The sequence below is a fragment of the Pteropus medius genome, unplaced genomic scaffold (assembly GCF_902729225.1).
Source record: "Pteropus medius unplaced genomic scaffold, Ma_sr-lr_union100, whole genome shotgun sequence".
In the NCBI taxonomy this organism is placed as follows: domain Eukaryota; kingdom Metazoa; phylum Chordata; class Mammalia; order Chiroptera; family Pteropodidae; genus Pteropus; species Pteropus medius.
In genome coordinates, this window is record NW_024353789.1 from 869,052 (window position 1) to 890,515 (window position 21,464).

The window sequence follows — 21,464 nt, forward strand, 5'->3', positions numbered from 1 at the left end:
CACAGAACTCTTGCTGTCTGTGAACCATACTCTGAGACTCACTGAATTACATTATGACTGAGTAAACCTGGTTTTGTTATTTGTTAATCTGATTTCACAAGCAATATTATACTCTCCAATAGAAGGTAACAATTTCTGATCAAGTAATTGAGAAAACTCATTAAATTTAATACCTCACAACTTAACTTATTTAAGAATAAATTCATCTTGTTGCTATATGAATAAAAAAACTGAGTAACCATTATCACAAAACTTTAAATATATTCAGTATTAATTTGTGACTTACTTATTAAAAATAAAGACCATGTTTAGGCTACCATAGCCTTGAGGAGTTCCTCGTTAAAAAGGACAATTTTTAGACCACACTAAAATGGGAATTACTTTGTTTACACACACATATACACACTTGTAATGCAACTAGAATAAAAACACATTAGACCATGCTAAAAATGTATATTGCTCTTCTGTTATTCTGTAACTTTAACAAGCTCATTTTGGTTATGTTTGGTGTTACCATATCTTCTACCAAATATATATTCCATTTTGAGAGTTTGAATAAAACAAGCAGTCTTTACCTCGAGGTAAATGAGAAGCTCCGATGTGAAGAGGGGGCCCAGGAGCACTGCTGCGGATAATAGACATCTGTACATTTGTGGTCATAATATGATGCAGGTTACTGGGGTGGCCCTGCAACAAAGAGGATGCAATGTTATTTTCATGTGCCTGGTCTTAGCCACTGGTACTTAGCCATTGCTTCTTGGAAGACAGCTGCCTCCAAATGTGGGTCAGGCTGTCCTTTTCAAAAAGTGAGTATCCCAAGGGACAGGACATTTAGCTTTTTTTTTTTACACAGTATGTATGATGACACACACTAGCAGGCATATGGTGACTATGAGGACACATCAACTGCCTTGAGCCTAGCTAGTTGCTACATCCCTTTCCTTTAACAGATGATACCACTGACTGTCTACTTTTTGGACTCTCATCTTTGGTATTAGTCTATCACACTTGTTTTCTGTCTTGGCCAAAGCTTTTTTTTTTTTTCCTGGTCTCACCATTTCCTTCATATGCCACTGCAGTCATCCATGCTTTATGCTCTATTTCTAAGTAAATGCCAGTTAGCATCCAGTAGGTACCCCCCTACCAGTTCTTCAGCTCACACCTTAAATGTCCCTTCCTCATATTCTCCTAACTCTGATGCCAGTGCATCTCAGGTTTGTGTGTTGGGGGCAGCGGGGAGGAGGTTCCAGTACTTCTGGGAGTACTAGCAGTGTAACAAAAGGAAAACAAGAAGCGTCTTTTTGGAATTCTAATTTTGTTCTTGAAAACTTGAAGGGAAAGAGGTTTGAGATTCAGTTTTATTCATTGATAATTTGAAATATTTAAATAAATCAAATACATATTATGCAGCAAGACTAATATTTTTAAGTTAAAACACAAGACTTGAAATGTTCACAATTGGTGGGCTGCTTGAGGGAAAACACCATTCACCCAATAGATAACTTTCACTCTCCTCAGAGAAAAAAACTATAGCTGTGAGGCTATTCTCAACCCACCAGAGTTTTATACCTATAACCAAGCACAACTGGACGCTCAGGTCCTCAAAGACATGGATTGTCTTAACTAGATTTGTATCTCACATGGAGGTAGTGCCCCACACATAGCAAATACTCAATATCTATCGGCTAAATGACAAAGACCACCATGTATACTGGTTTTACTCACTGTAGCTATCCTTTTCTCTCAAATCTACTATCTTCCCCTTGCAGATTATCAGTGACCCTTTTTTATTTATTACAGTGCCTAATGTACTGCTGGCATTCAATAATGATCAACAGTTGGCATCTCAGTTTGAAAATCAGCAAATTAAGAGGAAAAAAACCTGTTGTCCACTGATTGTTGCCACAGGAATGGCTGAAGCTTGAGGGATGCTACTCTCCATGGTAACGGTAACCTGCCCTGGAACCTTGGGGGGAAGTGACAAGGTAGAAGGTGGAGCAGGAGCAATGGGACGGCTAGGCATGGTGGGCTTCGGGGGCGGCTGCAAACAGAAAACCACATGAAACATATCAATAGCTTTTTACTAGCAATGCATTTCATTCTATAGTTATAAGTACACAAATCAACCCTGGAGAGTGCCAGGAAAGACGCCAGAAGCCTTATATGTTTTATCTCTTAGCATCATAGCTTTTCCAATGAAATATTAGCATTTCCATTTTACAAATGAGGAAACATACAAAGCAAAGCTAAGTCACTTGCTCAAAGCCAGACAATAAAAACAAGAACTAGGAATAAAGCTCAGATCTGTATGGCTGACAGCCCACATTCTTTCTTCTATACAATGCTGCCTTTCCAAAGTTTGGGCAGAAATAAAACTCCCAGTAACTGAAACAACCAGAAGATAATACACAAGGCAACATTCGCAGATACCCCCAAATTAGCAAGCTATTTGAACAAAACCTTGAAAAAGAGTGCCACTCCAAGATAAAAACTGAGTTAGCATGTCCGTAACTTGAAAAAAATCAACATCATATGATGCCAACTGCCCAGCGGCCCAAGACTAGGCACTACAGAATAGCAGAACTCTGAATTACAGAGAAGAGCTGAACCAATAGGTCAAAACAAAACAAAATAAACCCTACGATCCTAGGATATAGTCTAAGATTTTGTGAAAATTGTCAGGAATATTTTAGCCAGTCTTTAGCTGTGGCTCAATGTGGAATTTTAAACCTCTCCATTACCTTCATAAGTCCCTCCGAAAATGAGAGTGGCACTGCTGGCGTCAGATGTGCTGGTGGGGCTGTCACTGTGACAGGTGTGCCCGATGCAACAGCATGGTGTGTAGACAACATCTGCACCTGTGGATAGGGCCTTACCACAACAGGCTCTTGCTTCTCTTCACGGGACTGTAGGGAGCTGCTGGAACCCATGTGCTCCCGGGCAGTGACTTCAGCATCTCGACTAGATTCATCATTGACTAGTAGAGAGAGACATTAAGGGTAACACAGCATATCATATACTTCCAATATTAATTAATATAACAGCACATACATGAATGGCACTTGCAGTTAAGTTTCAGGGTTGACAAAATGACCATTTCCTTGTGTGATTTTCTTAACAAAGAGAATTTGGGCATTAGGTTCCCCTGATGGATATCAAACCTAAGAGTCACACCTGTGGAGCACAGTACCTGTTTTGAATACCGTGGCTTTCCCACGTCTATGAAAAAAGAACCTGACAACTATTTAAAATGAGCTCAAATGGTTGAAAATGCAGTACAAGATATAAGACAATTTCATTTGAAATAATTTAAGAATTATAAAAACGTTAACATTAAAAGTGCAGTTCTTAAGTCAAAGAACATAATTTTTCTAAACAAACTTCTCAGTTCAAATCCCTAGAGTGAACAGGGCAATCTCTATCATCACAACGCACACACCCTGCGAGGCTCAACAACTCCACTTGCAGGAATGTATCCTACGGATACATAGCACATGTGTAAAATGACTTACATATAAGGCTATTTGTTTCAGCATTTTTATACTAGTAAAGAAACTGAAAAAAACTACATGTCCATCAAAAGGAGACTGACTATATAAATTATGGTGTACTCCACAATAGACTACCATGCAACTATAAAAATAAAACAAGTAAGCCTTTTAGGTACTCTTACGAAAAAATCTATAATGTATACTACAAAAAATATATGAAAATATATAGATGAAAAAATAAGGTACAGAACTGAAAAAGTAAATAAAATGCACACAAACATATGTGCACTTATATCTGTATATGGATAAGATACCTCCAAAAGCATCTTGGTTTGAAGGGAAAGAAAGTAGATGACTATGGAATAAAAAAGAGAAAGTTTTCACTGTATACTCTTTTTCGTTTGGAATTTTGGACTATGAAAACAAGTAACTTATTTAAAAATTAAGTTAAAAAATCAAGGAACTAAAGTAATAAAAGAAAGTCTGTGAAAATTTTAACTCATTCTTGTCTATCACTTTTCCAAAATAATATCATTATTTTTCTGAACAAAAAGATTAAACCCTTATGGAAAAAATTTTTAATTATTGGGAAAACTATAAAGAAAGTGAAGTGAGCATCAGCAGTTACTATTTTGGTAAAACCTTCAGATACTTCTCACGTGTTTATTTTGTGGGGGGAGTTATTTAACTTTTAATTGAACTATAACCGTCATAAAGACAAGTGCAGAAATGTTAATTGTACAGCTCAATGAACTTTCACAAACTGAATACACCTGAGCAGCCAGCATCCAGCTCAAGAAGCAAAACATTACACATTTCCCAGAAACCCTCTGTTTAGCTCAATTCCAACCCCTATTCCTCCCAAGGATACTAACTTTGAATACTACAAATTACTGTTGTCTATTTTTGAACTTAATATAAATAAACTCATAACAAATGTATCCTCATGTCCTGCCACTTTCACTTATAGGTATGAGATTCATCCATGTTATTGCATGCTACCAGGGAGCTTTCATTTTCAGTATAGTATACCACTGCATGAACAAACCATAAATTATCCATTTTACAGTTAATAGGCATTTAGCTAGTTTTCGTGTTTTTTTTTTTTTATTAGAAATAATAGTGCTAGCAATATTCTTGCACATGTGTTTTGGTAAACATATGTCCCATTTCTATTGGGTATATACTTAGGAGTGGAATTGCTGAGTAACATAGTATCCTGCATTATTTTTAAAATGCTAAATGGAATTCTACTGCATAGGTGTACTAGGGCTTTTTTTAACCATTATATCAGTGATGGGCTTTAGAGTCATTTCGAAATTTTTCCTATTAACAAAAACTCTGAGATGGATATCTATACGTACTTTGAGCCCTTGTTCGATGATCTCCTTGGGAAAAAAATATTCTAAGTACAAGCAAGGTGAAAAGACTGATGTATATTTAACATTTTGCTATAATATTGACTTCCCCCCCAGGTGATTCAGATTTTTAAAAATTTTGAGTTTTAAAACTACTTTATTGAGGTATAATTTACATACAATAAAATGGCTACTCTAAGAGTAGAGAGTTCAATGATTTTTTTACAGTCTCACCAACCCACTAGGAGCAGAATGGCTAGGTCAAATGGTAAGTAAATGTTTACACAAAACTGCCAAAGTACTTTCCCAAGTAACTGTATCACATTATGTTCCCACCAGCAGTATATTAGAATTTCAGTTGCTCCTCATCCTAATTCTTAATACACAGACATTCTAGTGGGTGTGTAGTGGGTACTAGCATTTCCATGATGACTAGAAATGTTGAACTTTTTGTGATCATAAGCCATTCACATATATCTTTCTTTACGAAGTATATGTTCATGTCTTTTGTCCATTTTCAATCAGCTTTACTGAAGTACACTTTACATGTAAAATCCACTAATTCCTTGTATAATTAAATTTTCACAAAAGTACACAGTACTATTAACCACACTACAAACATGATACAGAACATTTTCCTTTACTATAACAAGTTCGTTCATGCCCCCTTTGCAGTGAATTTCCTTCCTCCCACATCTATTTCTTCCAAACTACACTACACTATCACTACATTTTTGTCTTTTCTGGAATTTCATATAAATAGAATCATACAGTTGTGGTTCTTGGTGTCTGGCTTTGTTCTCTTGATATGTTTTTGAGGTTCATTCATGTTGTTGTGTACACTGTTCATTCCTTTTTATTGCCGAGTAGTTATGTCATTGTATGGGTAAACCAAACTTTGCTTATCTAGTCACTAGCTGATAAAATATGGGTTGTTTCTAGTGTTTGATTATAAGTAATACTTCTGAGAACACTGAAGTATAAGTCTTTGTATATATGGCATACATTTTCAGTTATCCTGGATAAAAACCTAGGAACGGGATTGTTGGGTTGTATGATAAATTTATGTTTAATTTTATAAGTCACTGACAAACTATTTCCCAAAAGGGCTAGATTATTTTGCATTCTTACCAATGATGAGTTCTACCTGCTCCACAAACACATCAAAACTTGGTATTGTTGGCTTTTTAATTTTAGTCATTCTAGTGGATGTGTAATAATTTCTCACTGTGGTTTTCATTTGCTCTACCCTGAGGATTAATACCGCCAAGTAGCTTTTATGTGCTTATTTGGCTTTAAATAGGGTCTTTGGTGAAGTGTCTATTCAAATATTTTGCCTGTTTAAAAAAATCTGTCTTTTTACTACTGAGTTACAAGAATTCTTTATATATTCAGGATATAAGTCCTTTGCAGATATATTTATCACAAATGACTTCTCTCAGTCTGTGGCTTGCCTTTTTATTTTGTTAATGGTATCTTTCGAAAAGCAGTCATTTTTAATTTTAATGATGTACATCGTATCAGTTTTTTGTGACCTAAGCAATTTTTGCTTACCCCAAGGTTATAGTTTCTCTAATGTTTTCTTTTAAAATGTTTAAGTTTTATAGTAGGTCCATAATGATGTTTTGAGTTAATTTTTGTGAATGGCGAAGGTAAAGGTCAAGGTTCATTTTTTTCCATACATATACTCTGGTGTTCTAGCGCTATTTTGTTGAAAAGACTATCATTTCCCTATTGAATTACTATGTACTTTTGTCAAAATCAATTGATCATTATGTGTGGGTCTATTTCTGGATCCTCCACCTTGTTCCAATGATATATATTTCTCTTTATGCCAAAATCACACTGTCTTGATTAGTGTAGCTTTAACAAGTCTTGAAATAAGGCAGTAGAGTCCTCCAACTTTCTTCTTTTTTTTGGTCAAAATTACTTTGGCTTTTAGGTCCTTTGGTTTCCACATAAATTTTAGATTCAGGCTGTCAATTTTTATAAAAGAGCCTGATGGGATTTTGATTAGGATTCCTCTGAATCTATAGATGCCTTTGGTAGAATTGACATCTTAATAATACTGAGTCTTCCAATACATGAACATGATAGATATTTTCATTTATAGAATTCTTTAATTTCTCTCAGCAATGTTTTACAGTTTTCTAACCTCAGGTCTTACACATATTTCATTAATTTGTCCATTAAGTGTTCTGTAGATTTTTTTTTTTGATGCCATGGTAAATGACATTTTAAAAAATTCAATGTTCATTGCTAGTATTTAGAAATAGAACTGATTTTTGAATAGTAAACTTTTATCCTGCAACCATTCCTAATTTCATTTATTAGTTCTAACAGTTTTTTTTACAAACATTCTTTAGGATTTTCTGAACACATGATCAATTTGTGAATAAAGAGAGTTTTACTTGTCTTTTTATTAGTAATTTATTCTTAACTTTCCCCAATATACAAATGGATTTTGCTCTCATTAAATTTTAAGAGAAATGGATGAATTCATAACTTTCCACCAAATGTATTTGTCCAGGAAGTTGATATTTGACAATTTCATTAAGATATAATGTACTGACCATCTACTATTAAGCTCTTTTTGGAACCATTTATCATTTCTTTCTAGACATTTAGAGTTCTTAATTTAAAGTTATTTTGAACAGAAAAGAATCTTGAAGCAGTAAAGAGAACTAGGTGTAATCTATTCTTCTGAACTCTGAAGATGTACTTGAAATCCTGATATGCTTAGAATCCCCAAGTACTTCTAAGAGCAATAGGAAGTATAGAGACATCTAACTACTTACAGAAAAGGGGTTTTTTTTTTTGAGCCACTGAGGAAAAATCACACGTTTCTCAAGCAAAATTATAAACAATTTTGGTCTAAGTCAATGATTTCCTTCTCAACAAAATCTGAGGGCAATTATTGCTGACCTCAATGAGCAGTATAATTCCTCATAAAAAAATAGATGTTCAAAAATATTGTCCTTAGCTATGTTTTAAATTATTCTGCTGTGAACTTATACTAAAAACAAAATAGTGTCAAAAATACTTTAAGAGTAAGGAACTTTTAAGTGACTATACAAGAACTTGTTGATCACTACTTTGTGCCCTACGCTGTAGCAAGTATAACACAAAGGTACATGAGACAGACATGCTCCTGGCCTTCATTCTAGAACGTCCTAACCTCAATTGTTGTGGATGATGGATGGAGTCAGCAAATATTTCCTAGAGAAAGTGACACCTGACATGAAACCTCAAGAATAAACAGGAATTAGCCAGATAAATGAGTGTGGAAAGGAAGAAGGAAGATTGTGACAAAAGGAACAGAATGTGTAAAATCTCAAGATCAAGAAAATCGAGAACTTTATTATTCATTCAGAAAATGAGTAGCTACTATTAAGTAAGAGGCAAAGAGTAGCTTAAAGTTACTTCAAGATTAAACGGAACTAAAATAAATTTGTAACAAAAACTAAGTTGGCAGAAGAGAGGCAAAGCAATAGAAAATGAGACTGAAACATTAGACAAGAGGCTATAGCTCATAGGTAAGAGACAAAGACAACAAATTTTAAAGATGATGACTGAGTCGTTGGTCTGAGGACTGAGTAGACAAGACAGTGGTACCATTCACCATAAGGAACACGGGAATCGGATAGTGAAGAAAAAGAAACTTCATTTACTTTGTGGTGCTGTCTTTTTACTGGATATATGCAGAGAAAGAGACTATTTGGAATTCTTCAACTCGAGCATTGTTGACTGGACTGGATTCTTTTTGTAGGGGGTTGTCTTGCACTTTGTAGAATGTTTAACAGTATCCCAGACCTCTATCGCATGCCAATAGCACCCCCTATTTGTGACAACCAGAGATATATTCAGACATTGCCAAATATTCCCTGGGAGGTATGTCACTGAGCACCACTGATTTACAGCCCTCCAAGGGTATACAACTAAAAATCAAGTTGTATATATGTGTATACATACTTTTTTTTTTTTTTTAGCACTCTTTTAGCGTCTTTTCCTAGGTGGTAAGGAAGGCAAGATCTATGTCTAAAACGCAAGCCCTATGCCTTACATCTTTGGGCTCTTTCCTTTATTATACTTCTGGGTCTTAACTAAATAAGAAGACATTAATACATTTAAAAAATAGTTCTTGCAGGCTTGCATTACAACTTTCATGTATACTCTAGTACACGTGAATGAAGTAAAACAGGAATAAAACCTTGCTTAAATTTGAATTGTAATATCTCCTCTCTTTAAATTTGATAAACTAGTATTTACTAAAATTGCTAATTTTTAAGTTAAAAAACTGGCAGTATTCTTAAAGCAGGAGGCAATATAAAAAAACATCACACATCTCACCTGTAGCTGCTGGGTTTATCAATGCTGCAGAACCACTGTTTGCAATCTGTGAAGGAGCCTGGCTTAGCCCAGTGGAAGGAGTTCCTAACCGAGGAAACTGTTGAGAACTCATTTCCACCTGCAGTGCATACAGTCATATGATTATTACTGGATTCTGAAATTAGAATCTATAATGAGAAATTAAAGCATCTTTAGTACCTGTATCTTCCCTCAGAAAAGCAAAAGCAAATGCAGCATTATTTATCTAAAACAATTATCTGTGATCAATATACAGTACAGAAATTATATAAATTCTTTAAGTTTCAGATGTACATAGGTTCAATTAATAGTAAAGTTGTTCATATAGTGTTGGGGGATACTATGACCCTCCAGAAACTTATAGATTACTATACCAAAAAAATCGACACTGAGTCCTGTACAACAGCCACAGATCATTAACACATATACACGCATTTGTGTAAAGTTTAATGGAAAAATGACATGTCCCTTTGGAAGACTTAACCCTCGCATAAAGGTGAACAGCACTGTCATCAGTATGTCATAAGAGGAATGGGAGAGAAAATGTCCTGTCCTAAGAATCAGAAACCTTACATTAAGACCTGATTCAAAAATAATTCTCAAATGCTTTTTCTGCACAGGCCTTCATTTACAGATTTCCTTTTCCACCCTCTTTCACAAACCCCCACTGAGCCAGAAGGACCCGAGACCTTCACCGCCTTCTCTAAAACTATCTCCCACTTTTCCCTCAGCAGCCAAGCTCTGCCGATATCCCCTATTTGCCCGCACTCCTATCCCCACCCCAGCGCTCCCAGCTGAGGTCGGGGAACACAGGTTTCCAGACACTTTGGATGTCTGACACTATGTCTCCAAGCGAGGAACAGACGTTCTGGGGAGCCCAGGACAAGTAGTGTGCTTCTTTACCTGCAGCCACCGCCCACCGCCTGTCCCTCCCGCTTCCATGTCGCCGGGCTGGGGATGCCGCGGAGGACCCATGTCTGTGGCAGCGCTGGGCTCCCGGGTCGTAGAGAGAACTCGTGCGGAGCGCACCTCAGGCCCGCCGCTGTCCAGCCCCTGGGCCCCGCTCACCCTGACTGCCGTCCACTGCTCCGTTCCAATCCTCTTCCCCAGAACCTGCCCTTACCTCCCCAGCCCGCGCATTGGCCCCACGACAGGCGCGTCACTCGAGGGCCCGCACCAATCCACTGAGGCCTACCCGCTCCAATCCCGCCCCACCCTCCCGCCGACTGCCAGCCAATCCGGCGCGAGCCTTGCCCGGGCTGTCCAAAACCCTCGAGGTGGAGCCAATGGCAGAGGAAGAGTAGCGCTCCCGGCGAGGGGGGCGGGGAGCTGGGAGGCCCCGCCTCGGCCGGGGTCTAAAAGCGGCGGGCGCAGGGCCCGGATGTGGAGAGTCACTTTAAACTGCTCCAGGAGCCAAACTCCCGGGCTGCCCGCCCGCCCGCGCTCCCCGGCCGCTCTGCTTCCCCGCCGAGGCCCACGCCCGCCACGCCCCCACGCCCGAATCAGCCGGGTGCCTCGCTCTTCCTGGACCTCAGGACACCCGGCCCCTGACGCGGGCCCAACCGCCGTGCCCGTCTCGCCACGGAGCTTATATCTGAGCTGCCGGAGACGCGGCACCGCTGCCCTTCCCCGGGGACGCGCAGCGGGACGGACGCTGCAGCCCGGCTCCGCCACCCCGCCCCCTCGTCTCCTCCCCTTTCCTCCCCTCCCTTCCCGGGCGCCCGTCCCGCCATTACCTGGATGCAGCGCTGAGTGGCCGCCGCGCTGCCTCGAGCTCGCTCCCGTGTGCTCTCCGTCTGTGGGGCCGACGTCCTAGTCTCCGGACCCGCCGCTGCCGCCAGGGCGCGAGCACTCTGCCCCCCACCCCTCAGCCCAGCGCTGCTGCTTCCGTCGCCGTAACGAGCCCCTCACCTATTGGCTGGGACAGGCCCCGCCCTCCTCCACGGAAGCCAGTTACCACTCAGTGTGAGCAGGAGAGCGGACGGGCCTGCCCCTCCGGGCCGCGGAGGCCTCTGGGAAATGTAGTCCTGGCACCAGGAGGGCGGGCCTGGGCGGGGCCTCCCGGCCACTTGGCTGAAGCAACACCCCCTTTGCTGTCTTGAGTCGGCTCTGCGTTTTCTCTTTGCCTAGTAAAAAGATAGTGGATCCCACCCCTTTTCCTTAGCTGATGGCACTAGCTTTCATTTCCCGAGGGAAGTGCGGCGCGAGAACAGGGTAATGGAGGCCTGCTGCAGCGAGCGAAGGGGCCATGGAAGGGCCGAGAGTTTTCCTGAATAGACTCGCTTCCCCGCGCTGCGTATGGGACTTGATGTCACCACTGAAGACCACGGACTGCAAAGCCTGAGCACCGTGGGAGGATCGGGATGCAGATCTGGGAAGACCGTCGCTTTTGCCTGCTCCAGAGCCGAGCACCCTCGCGTTAAAGCCGACAGGCTCGAAGAGCGGTTCCTGGCACGGGACTCGGGCACTGTGCACCTGCTTAGTTTCTCTAGATTACAAAGAAGCGACGGAGGATGGTGTTTCCCTCCTCCCCCCACCCCCTGAGGGTGAAGAATCGGACTTTATAACCCTGTTGAAAGCTTAGACAAAGCTGCTGAAGCAAAATTTGGGTCTGATAATCAAGATTATGTATCCCTCTTGCCTTTCCAGGTGATAATTTAAGCCCGGAGTTTTGTGACTAGTTAAGAAATAAACCGGATTTAAATCCTTTCTTCCTATCGTGCCCAGCTGTGTAAGTTAACTGCTTGCTAGGGTGACTCTCAAGTACCCATCCTTCCTCAAGGCATTTTCCTATCTTACTTTCTTCCCTTATCAATTTTCTTCTGAAAAAGCTACTGTAATATACTTAAGCCTCTTCTCTTCTTAGGTAATCGCCCTTGTTGGATTTTGCTCCTGCCACCCTTCTCAAAAGGCTCCCCCAAAGTTGCCAGAGACCTACTCTACCCAGTGGGCCTTGCTTAGTTCTCACCTTGTCCAACTTACTGAGGGTAATTCCTCAAAATGCTCTACCCTTGGCCTCTATAGCCACCCTCTCTCCTGGTTCTTCTTATTAATCTTCATTATACCACCTCCTTCATAAATACTGTACAGCGTTTTCCAAGGCTCCAAATCTCTTTTAATGCCCTACTATCTTTCTAACTGGTTTAATGCACTCCGTTTCAAGTGTCATTCTTGAAAATTGCAAAATTATATCTACATGGTGATTCTCTTTGAGTTGTACATTTACAGTTCCACCTGTTGTACCAATCCATGTATGTCTTATAAGACCCTGAAATTTAATATATTGAACACATTGATTTGCCTCATCTCTATACTCCTTCTGATTTCTGGGTTTCATTAATGGCATCACCATCCTCACTTCTTTTAGTTTTATTCTTGTTTTCTCTCTTCAATATCCTAGAGTCACCATATTTATCTCTCTACCTGCTTTCCAGTTGCTTCCATAGCCTTGGCTCAAGCTTTCATTATTTCTTGTCTGGATTACAGTAGTGCTACCCCCACTCAAATCTCTTCCTACTCCCAATCTGCTCTCCACAGACTTCTTTTTCTAAAGCAGTCATTTGAGTCTGTCCTTCCCATCCATGATGTTCTAATAGCTTTAGAATATATTCTAAACCTCTAACCCTAGTATTCAAAGGCCTTAATAATTTAAGGAACCACAAAGAGTTAGTGATTTGCCTTTCTCTCAACAACCATCAGGCAGATGTATGTACCTGTATGTGTCTTTGCTCAATCCATCCAAACTATCTTGTGTGAACAATATCATTTTCAAGAACCCAAGATACTAATTAGCCCCTGAAACTGGCAAGGGGCTTGAATATCTGAGAAGCATAGAAGGTTCAGCCTGGCTGTTGCACAAGGAGGCTGTCTTTCGCACAAGCTCAGTGGATGGAAATTCTAAGCCCTAGCAACACGACCATTTTAAATATTTTGTGCCAAGCACTCTGGCCTGCAAAGTTTCTTTTGAGAAATCAGCTGATAGTCGTATGGAAGCTTGCTGGTTGGTAACTAATTACTTTTCTGTTGCTGCTTTTAAGATTCTCTCTTTGGCATTTTAATTATAATGTGTCTTGGTGTGGGCCACTTTGAGTTCATCTTGTTTGGGACTTTCTGCACTTCCTGGGGTTATATGTCTATTTCCTTCACCAGGTTACGGAAGTTTTCAGTCATTATTTCTTAGAATAAGTTTTCAATTTCTTGCTCTCTTTTCTCCTTCTGGTACCTCTATGATGCAAATGTTGTTACACTTGATGTTAGAGGCTCCTTAAACTATCTTCATTTATTTGGATTCTTTTTTCTTGTTGCTGTTCTGACTGGGTGTCCTTCAGCACCCCATTCTCTAAATTACTGATTCAAACCTCCACTTCATGCACTTTTGATTCCCTTTAATGTATTCTTCATCTCAGATATTATATACTTTATTTTTGACTGGTTCCCTTTGTGTTTTCCATCTACATTTTCGTGTTTTCTATCTTTTTATTAAAGTTTTCACTGAGTTCATCTACTTCTCTCCTAAGTTCATTGATCATCCCTATAACAAGTGTTTTGAACTTTTGCATCTGGTAGATTACTTGTCTCCATTTTGTTCAGTTCCTTTTCTGAAGCTTTTATCTATTCTTTCATGTGGGACATATTTGTTTTTCTCCCCATTTTGGCTGCTTTCTTGTGTTTGTTTCTATGTATTAGGCAGGGCTCTTAAGCCTCCTGGCCTTAGTAGGTTACCTTTATGTAGCAGGGGTCCTGTGGGGCCCAGTGGCAATGTCTTCCCTGGTCACCTGAGTGAGGTGCTCAAGGTGTGTCCCTTGTGTGGGTTGTGTGTGTTCTCCTGTTATAGATGAGCTTTGGTTGCTGTTTACACACCGAGGGAGGGATTGATCCTTGATCTGATTGGTTGTGAGTACTGGCTGGTGAGGGGCTGACCCTATAAGAGCAGAATTCACTTTAGCAGGGCTCTGGTGCCTTCCCAGTCTGCCCTTTGGGTGTGTCCTCTTCAGATGCAGCCCTGGGTGGTGCTCCAGCTCTGGCAATGGTCGAAGCAGGCCACTGGGTGTGCTGGCCCAAGGGCCTCCTGGGAAGGGCCCACCTGCAGGCCAAGATCAGCAGCAGCCTGTGCACCTCAGGGGCTACCTGGTAAGAGTCACCAAGCAATTTGAGAATGACTGCCGCCCATGCTGAGTTTATGAGTGTATTGAGAGGCCTAGCCAGAAACCAAGGCTGGCTGCTGCTAGTGCCAGGCTTGGGGCTGCTCACCAAGAGGTATGGGGCACATTGAGGCCAGATGCTGCTTCTCTGAGTTTTGTGAGCTTTTGAGAGATTTTAGGAAAGTCTGCAGCAAGAGCCAAGATAGGCCATTTGTATGGAATAAAGCACTAGAAATGGCTTGGGTGGGCCCACAAGTTGGGAGAGGCAGTCTCAGAGAATCATCTGGGTGGAGCAACCTGTGTTACCCAGGCGGATGGTGACTCAGATATGGTGGCGACCTGTGTCTGAATGCTGGGGGTAGGGAAGGCTCAACAATGGATACTGCCAGCATGCAGATACAATTTTTAAGAAAGAAGGAAAAATTGGCTATTCAGTAGGCAATTAGTGGTATTTGTATAGAACTTACCGAAAGGATAGAGAGAAACACAAAATGTAGAAAGAAAGTTCTTTCACTTCAGCCTCTGTGGGAAGTTGAGATGTCAAGGAACCACTAACATAGCTGTGAGCAGTTTCCATGGTAACAAATGCCCGTGTCCTGGCCCCCAACCTCATGATCTGGCTGTTGCTGCCAGCAGCAGCAGAGCTGAGTGTGCCTATATCAGAGTTTCCTGTCTGGGGTATCATCAAGGACAGGAGAGATCACCCCTACAGCCAGAAAAGACAATGCACATGTCCCATGGAGCAAACAGGAAGAATGGGCCACTCACTTCAATAGACTGTGTGACAGGCACCTCACAGAGACTAGGCATGCAGAGCCCAAAGAAACAGACCCATTATCGCCCTCAGACAGCATTACATAAATACAACTTTCCTGCAAAGGAGTTGAGGCAGAATCAAGGAACTAAAAGTTTGTGACCATTATTATGACAATATTTTTATTTCCAGACCTGTGTGGCCATGGAAATCTCAGTTAAGAACTGTTCAAATGTTTTTAATAGAAGAACCATGATTAATATCATAGTGAGCTACTTTCTTTTTTGGAGAATCTAGGGGAGAATCCATTTTCTTGCTCATTTGGGCTATTGGCAGAATTCAGTTCCTTGTAGTTGTAAGACTGAGATTTTTGTTTTCCTGCTATTCTTAGCTGAGAGCCTTTTCCAGCTTCTAGAGGCTACCCACATTTCTTGGTCTTGGCCCTTTCTTCTACCTTTAAGGTAACCAATGTAGGTTAAATCCCTCTCATGTTTCAAATCTCTTCTTCAATTTCATCTCTCTGATCAAGACAGGAAAAGTTCTCTGTTTTTAAGGACTCATGGGATTAAACTAGGTCCACCTGGATAATCCAGGATAATCTCCCCATCTCAAGGTCCATACCCTTAATTACATCTGCAAATTCCCTTTTTCTATTTAAGATTCTGGGGATTAGTCTGAGGGCATCTGTGGTAGGTTATTACTCTACATACCACACTACACATCTGATTAATTCCTGGGGGCCAGGGAATCTGATTTCTACTGCAACTCTGCTTCTAGTCAGCTGTCTGACCCTGGGCCAGACACTTAAGCTAGCAGGTTACACCAGGAGGTCATGTCCTGGTAAGCCACATCGGTCTGACTCAGGCTGACTCAGGGTGTATGGAACAAGTCAATTCCCTGGCGGCATCATGGTAGACTGAGCTGGGGGGAAAGCAAAGTTGCTCCTGAGGAGGAAAGCCATGGGACCTAGTGGAGAAGCCAGAAAGGCATAGCAGGAGTGCTAGCACTGGGGAGTCTCCATGACAGCAGGAAGAGGCTGGGCTACATGAGCTTACCACACTGAGTGCCAGCACACCTGGAGTGGAGAGTCAGTCAGCACTGGGGCACAGCCAGGCCAGCAGGGCCATATCTTATACCCACACTCTGGCCCTGGGGCCCTGCAGACTCCAGACTCCAGGGACCTTTTGAAATGCTCAGCCTTTTGACTCTTGATGGCCTTGTGGCCTCAGACCTTTCAAACAGTTGGGATGTGATCCCATTCCTGGACACATGCCTACTTCCCTTATCCTTTCACACAGAGGCCCTGGGCCCTGTGAAAGTCCAGTGGGAACTCTCCCCAGGTGCAGAGACTTGCTCAGGCCTGCCTCTCACACTTTCTATGAGGTTCTGTCTGGCAAATCCCCCAGAGTTCCTCACTGCTTAGCCATGTCTACTGACTATACCTTTGGTCAGAAGATCCTTGAGTTTGAGTCCAGCCTCTTCAGGAAGATGATCCATAAATAAACTTAGGGACCACTGCAAACTTTCTTGGGTCTAGAATAGGGAAAAATACACCAGGACGTTTTCCCCTGGTCTGATCCACATTTCTTGAGGTTACCTGACTTTCTCTCATAACACGTTGAGTGGTCCAGCTCAAAAGCCTCTGTTCCTGGCCCTCTTTTTCCAGAAAGCTGGCCTTGAAAAAAAACCACCTACTTTGGGAATAGGAGTTACTCACCATAAAGATCGCCTTGGAGGCTTCATTCCGTGGGGTTCAGCAACCTTGTGAAGACTCCTCAGTTCTAGAGCTGGCAGGGCTGCTTTTCAGTATTTGCTTTTTCACCATATTTTTATCTACCTCAATGCTGACATTTTTGTGGGTGTTATACCATTAATTCCAACATTGGTCAGCTGCTCTGTTTACTTTTCTTGGCTCAGTCCCCAATCCCCTAATTGTTCCCACAATCATCCCTGATGCTCTTTTAGTTCCTCTTTATTTTTCAGCTCTGAGAATTTCTCAGCTCCCTTCCACCTACCATGGCTCCACACACAAACAAAACCTGAGCAGGCACCCAGCAGAGGAGTCCTCTGGGCAAGGGGAGGCTTCGGAATATGTCAAGAGCCAGAATATGTCCCAGGTCAACAAGAGAGAAGCGGAAACAACTTCAATTCAGCCCTTTGCCAGATTTGAGTTGCTCCCCCAATGTAGTGCTCCTGAACTCTGTGTTGAGGAGAGCCATGCAGAGAGGGGTAGAGAAGCCCCCTGGACAACAGAAGTGAGAGCTCCTACTGGTTCCTTAGATGGAGGGACCAAAGGCAAAGTAAACAGCACAATCCGGAAGCACTAGAGAGATCTTGTAATATTTTGTAATGTTTACAAATATTTGTATTTTAAAATTTCTCTTGATTTTATGAATTCTTTACACTTAAAATAATATAAAATGCCAGTTCTAACATTGGCATTCCTGCATTACCCCAAATAAAAATGATAATACTGGGCTTGTCCTTTGGTATCACCATTGCAATCACTTGATCACTGCAGCCTTGATAAGCTGAGATGGCACTAGAAAACTGGTACACAGGGAACCAGGGCATCTGCCTCCTTCAGGTGCTTACAGACCACAAGCGAAATCAACTGGGCCTATATCCTGGAAAGCTAGAGAACCAGAGAACAACAACGACAAAATAAGTGAATGTAGCAAGGTCATAGAATATAAATTCAGTATAAAAATCAATTGTGGATCTATATACTGGTAACGAACTTTCGGAAAATAAAATTTTAAAATAATACCATTTACAATAGCAACAAAAAATAAAATACTTAGGGATAAACTTAATAAAATATGTACCATAGTCTTCACTTATCTGAAGGGGATATATTCCAAGACTCCCAGTGGATACCTGAAACCATGGATAGTACCAAGCCCTATATATACTATTGTTTTTCCCTATTACCAATGATAAAATTTAATTTCTAAATCAGGCACAGTGAGAGATTAACAACAAGTAATAATAAAATAAAGCAATTATAACAGTATACTGTAATAAAAGATGTGAATGTGGTCTCTTTCTAGCTCTCAAAATATCTTGTTGTACTATACTCACATTTTCACTTAAAGGAAGCACTTCATGGCTACTTTCTGGCATATCCGAATTGTCAGCATCATTACTCTTTCTCTTTGGGGCCATTGTTAAGTAAAATAAAGGCTACACAAATATAAGCAACTGCGATAACACAGTCATCAATCTGATATTTGAGATAGCTACTAAGTGACTATTGGGAGAGTAGCATACACTATGCGGAGATGCTGCACAAAGGGATAATTCACATTCCAGGTGGGAGAGAGTGAGATGGTACAAGATTTCATCATGCTACTCAAAACAGTAATTTAAAACCTTTGAATTGTTTACCTCTGGAATTTTCTATTTAATATTTTTGGACCGTGGTTGACTGCAGGTAACCAAAACTGCAGAGAAACAAGATAAGGGGGGATTGCTGTATGAGATGAAGCATACTTTATTTTATTTCACTTCATAGATACTGCATTTTCATCAACATCAAGGCAAGACCCTTCAATAGCAAGAAGATTACAATTTGCTGAAGTCTCAGATGATGGTTAACATTTTTTAGCAACAAAGAATTTTGTTTTTAATAGGAGAAAATGTCCAAAATTTATTGTGGATGTACATTCATGGGTGCCATAGAATATGAGACCCAAAGACACATTTGGTGGTTGAGGCTTATATGCCACTCTGGATAAAGGAGAAGGAAGCCAGGAGTCTGAGATTTCAAAAAGAAAGCAGGCAATTTACCTGTACCTGAGAAAGAGCAAACATGTGGTAAACGAATTCTTGCTGGGCCACCCAGAATAATGGGACACAGAGGGAAGTTTAATAAAGCCTTTGCTAGATTTCTCCCAGTCTGCCATATTTACTATTAAAATGATGCTCTCTTCCTTTAAGCAGATTTTCTATCTGAATTCCTTTAGGCAGATGAGGAAGGGGGTGGGAGGGGGGACAAAGATTCTTTATGAGTCTTTTGTTTTTTAATAACTGGCTTAAAATTAATATCCCAAAAGGCACATTTTGGGGTGGCAAAACTTTGGTCTCCTTCAGTCCCACCTTTGAAACTTTAAATAAAAATTTTATATACCAGAAGCTGAATTGGTAGATGGCTCCATATTTCATTGAACCAATCATTCCGTCCTGAAAATAAGTCAGTTCAGTTAAACCATTGTGTCTCATTTCAGAAGGTATTGATGTAGTTGGGCTCCCACAGTTAAGCCTATATTGTGTAAACAAGCAATCAAGTATTTAATAAGAGGAATTTCTATGGAAACAAAAGTAAAACAAAGGTTAATGATTAGAGAAAATTATAAACCCAGTTTCTGAGCCTAGAGGGCTGCCAGTTAAGATTTACTGATGTTGGGTTCAAAGCTTCTTTTGCTAGAGTGAGGGCAGACTCTGACAATCTGATAGATTTTCCTGGTTTGCAGCTTGAATGTCTCTGGTGATGTTACCAGGTGTTCAGGCAAACTTTTTTTTGTGTCTGTGTGGCTTACACAGCATCAGTCACAGAGAATGTCTAAGTGTGAGTTGTTGTGGTGATTTCTCTGAAGTTTGTATCAAGTCATTTAGCTGCAATTTATAAGGCTTCAGGAAAAAAGGCAGTTTTAGTTCTCGGTGATTCCAAATCAAAGGATGGGAATAAAATGAAAACATTAGTTTGGAGGGTTATAGTCAAATGTTAAAAGAAACTAGAAGAATTCAGGATCCAGTCCAGTTTAAAACTAAATAACAAGAACCTCAAAGAAATTAGAACTAGAATATATCCATAAGTGTGTATTATAGTTCCTAGTGAAACATAATTTTCCTCTCTAAAATCACCCTCATTTTCTCCAAAGATAGCTGAAGACTAATTTATCTGCAAAAGAATAAACTTGGCCTGTTACTTGTATAAATACAACAAGACTAGCAATCGAATATAGGCTCTTTTAAATCTGCTTTGCTGGAATTCTTTTATAAGGGATCTCCAGATTGAACTTTTAACAGCCTCTTGAAGCTAAGAGGCCAAGCCACATATTTACCATTATACTTTGTCTGTAGTACCTTTAGATTTGGTTTAATTCTTCTCTTCTAGAGGTCCCTCAGATATCCTGAGAATCTCTGCATCTTCCAGGAAGTGACCTTTACTCACCTGGAAAGACTGCTGTGAACCTTATAAGCAAGGTACCAGGCTGATTTCCCAAGGGCTTTTATTGGCTTTCATAACCAGTCTAGTCCCTTCAGGCTCTCTGGTCACATCTGAGTCTATGAATCTCTCTCTCTCAGATATGACATTCCAGTAAAAGCCTTGGTAATACTACCAGTTTCCAATTGTGCCAGTTACAAAAAGACTAAATTCTTACTGAATTTATGCAAATAACCCTACTGCTATGAAAATAATACTGAGTTTTTAAATTCTGGAGGGATCAGGTAGGGAGGAAAAAAGAAATGTTTCTATTCTTCTTACAAAGGTGTAATTTGCCAAAGTGCTCTAAGTTATAGGCAGTTTAAGAGAAATAAGTTTCCTTATATATGGTAAACAAAAGATTAAAAAATCAGCAGTATTTCAAACAAAAAGTTACAAGATTGTAATCATCTTCAGTTTAGCCTCCTATAATTAATTTTTTGCTTATGCTAATCATTTGTTAGCATTTTTATGAATCCAATTTTTCTTTAGAGTTTTGCAAATTTTTGTTCAATTTAAAGGCATGATCTGAAAGTTTATTCTCAGAATGCTACATTTTAGAATAAGTCAAAGTTCTCTCCATTAATCTTGCTGAAGATGAAACATAGCAATAACATATTTTAAAATTAAGGTACACTGTTTTATTAGACATACTATTAAACATAATACTATTGTATACTTAATATTTTAACCTATTATGTGCACTGGGAAACCAAAAAAATTCATGTGATTTGTTTTATTGTGGTAGTCTGGAACCGAACCCGCAATATCTCTGAGGTATGCCTGTCCTGAAAGCCTCAAAAAATTTGCTGAGAGAAACTAAAGAACTAAATAAATGGAGACATATACCATGAGTTTGTATTAGTAAACTAAATCTTCAAGTGACAGGTTTTCCCAAATCAATCTATAAAGCAACACAGTCCCAATCTTAATCCTAGCAAGATCATTTTGCAGAAATTGAGAAGCTGATTCTTTATGTATTTGGAAATTTATATTTTAGAATCAGGAGATGCAGAAGATCTAAAAAAACCAAAACAATCTTGAAAAAGAAGAATAAAGTCTGAGGACCTACACTACCTGATATCAAGTCCTTCAAGACTTACTATTAATACGGCATTATAGTAAGGCTAGATTTGTCATCTA

General features: G+C 40.2%; 1 protein-coding gene across 8 annotated transcripts in view; it reads right to left on the reverse strand.

Moving 5' to 3' along the window:
• SAP130 (Sin3A associated protein 130) overlaps positions 1–11,093 on the reverse strand; it is a 69,601-nt gene extending 58,508 nt beyond the window's left edge. For 4 of the 8 annotated variants that reach the window (XM_039851269.1, XM_039851267.1, XM_039851266.1 and 1 more), the window contains exons 1-5: positions 10,954–11,093; positions 9,200–9,366; positions 2,742–2,977; positions 1,883–2,041; positions 576–687 (exon numbers count right to left, since the gene is read on the reverse strand). In XM_039851269.1, coding sequence (XP_039707203.1) covers positions 576–687; positions 1,883–2,041; positions 2,742–2,977; positions 9,200–9,311 — 619 coding nt within the window. In that variant the 5' untranslated portion in view covers positions 9,312–9,366; positions 10,954–11,093. Of the gene's footprint in view, positions 1–575; positions 688–1,882; positions 2,042–2,741; positions 2,978–9,199; positions 9,367–10,120; positions 10,208–10,953 lie in introns of those variants that run through there. The other 4 variants (XM_039851270.1, XM_039851268.1, XM_039851265.1 and 1 more) reach the window with 2 other exon arrangements.
• Positions 11,094–21,464: the final 10,371 nt, after the last annotated feature.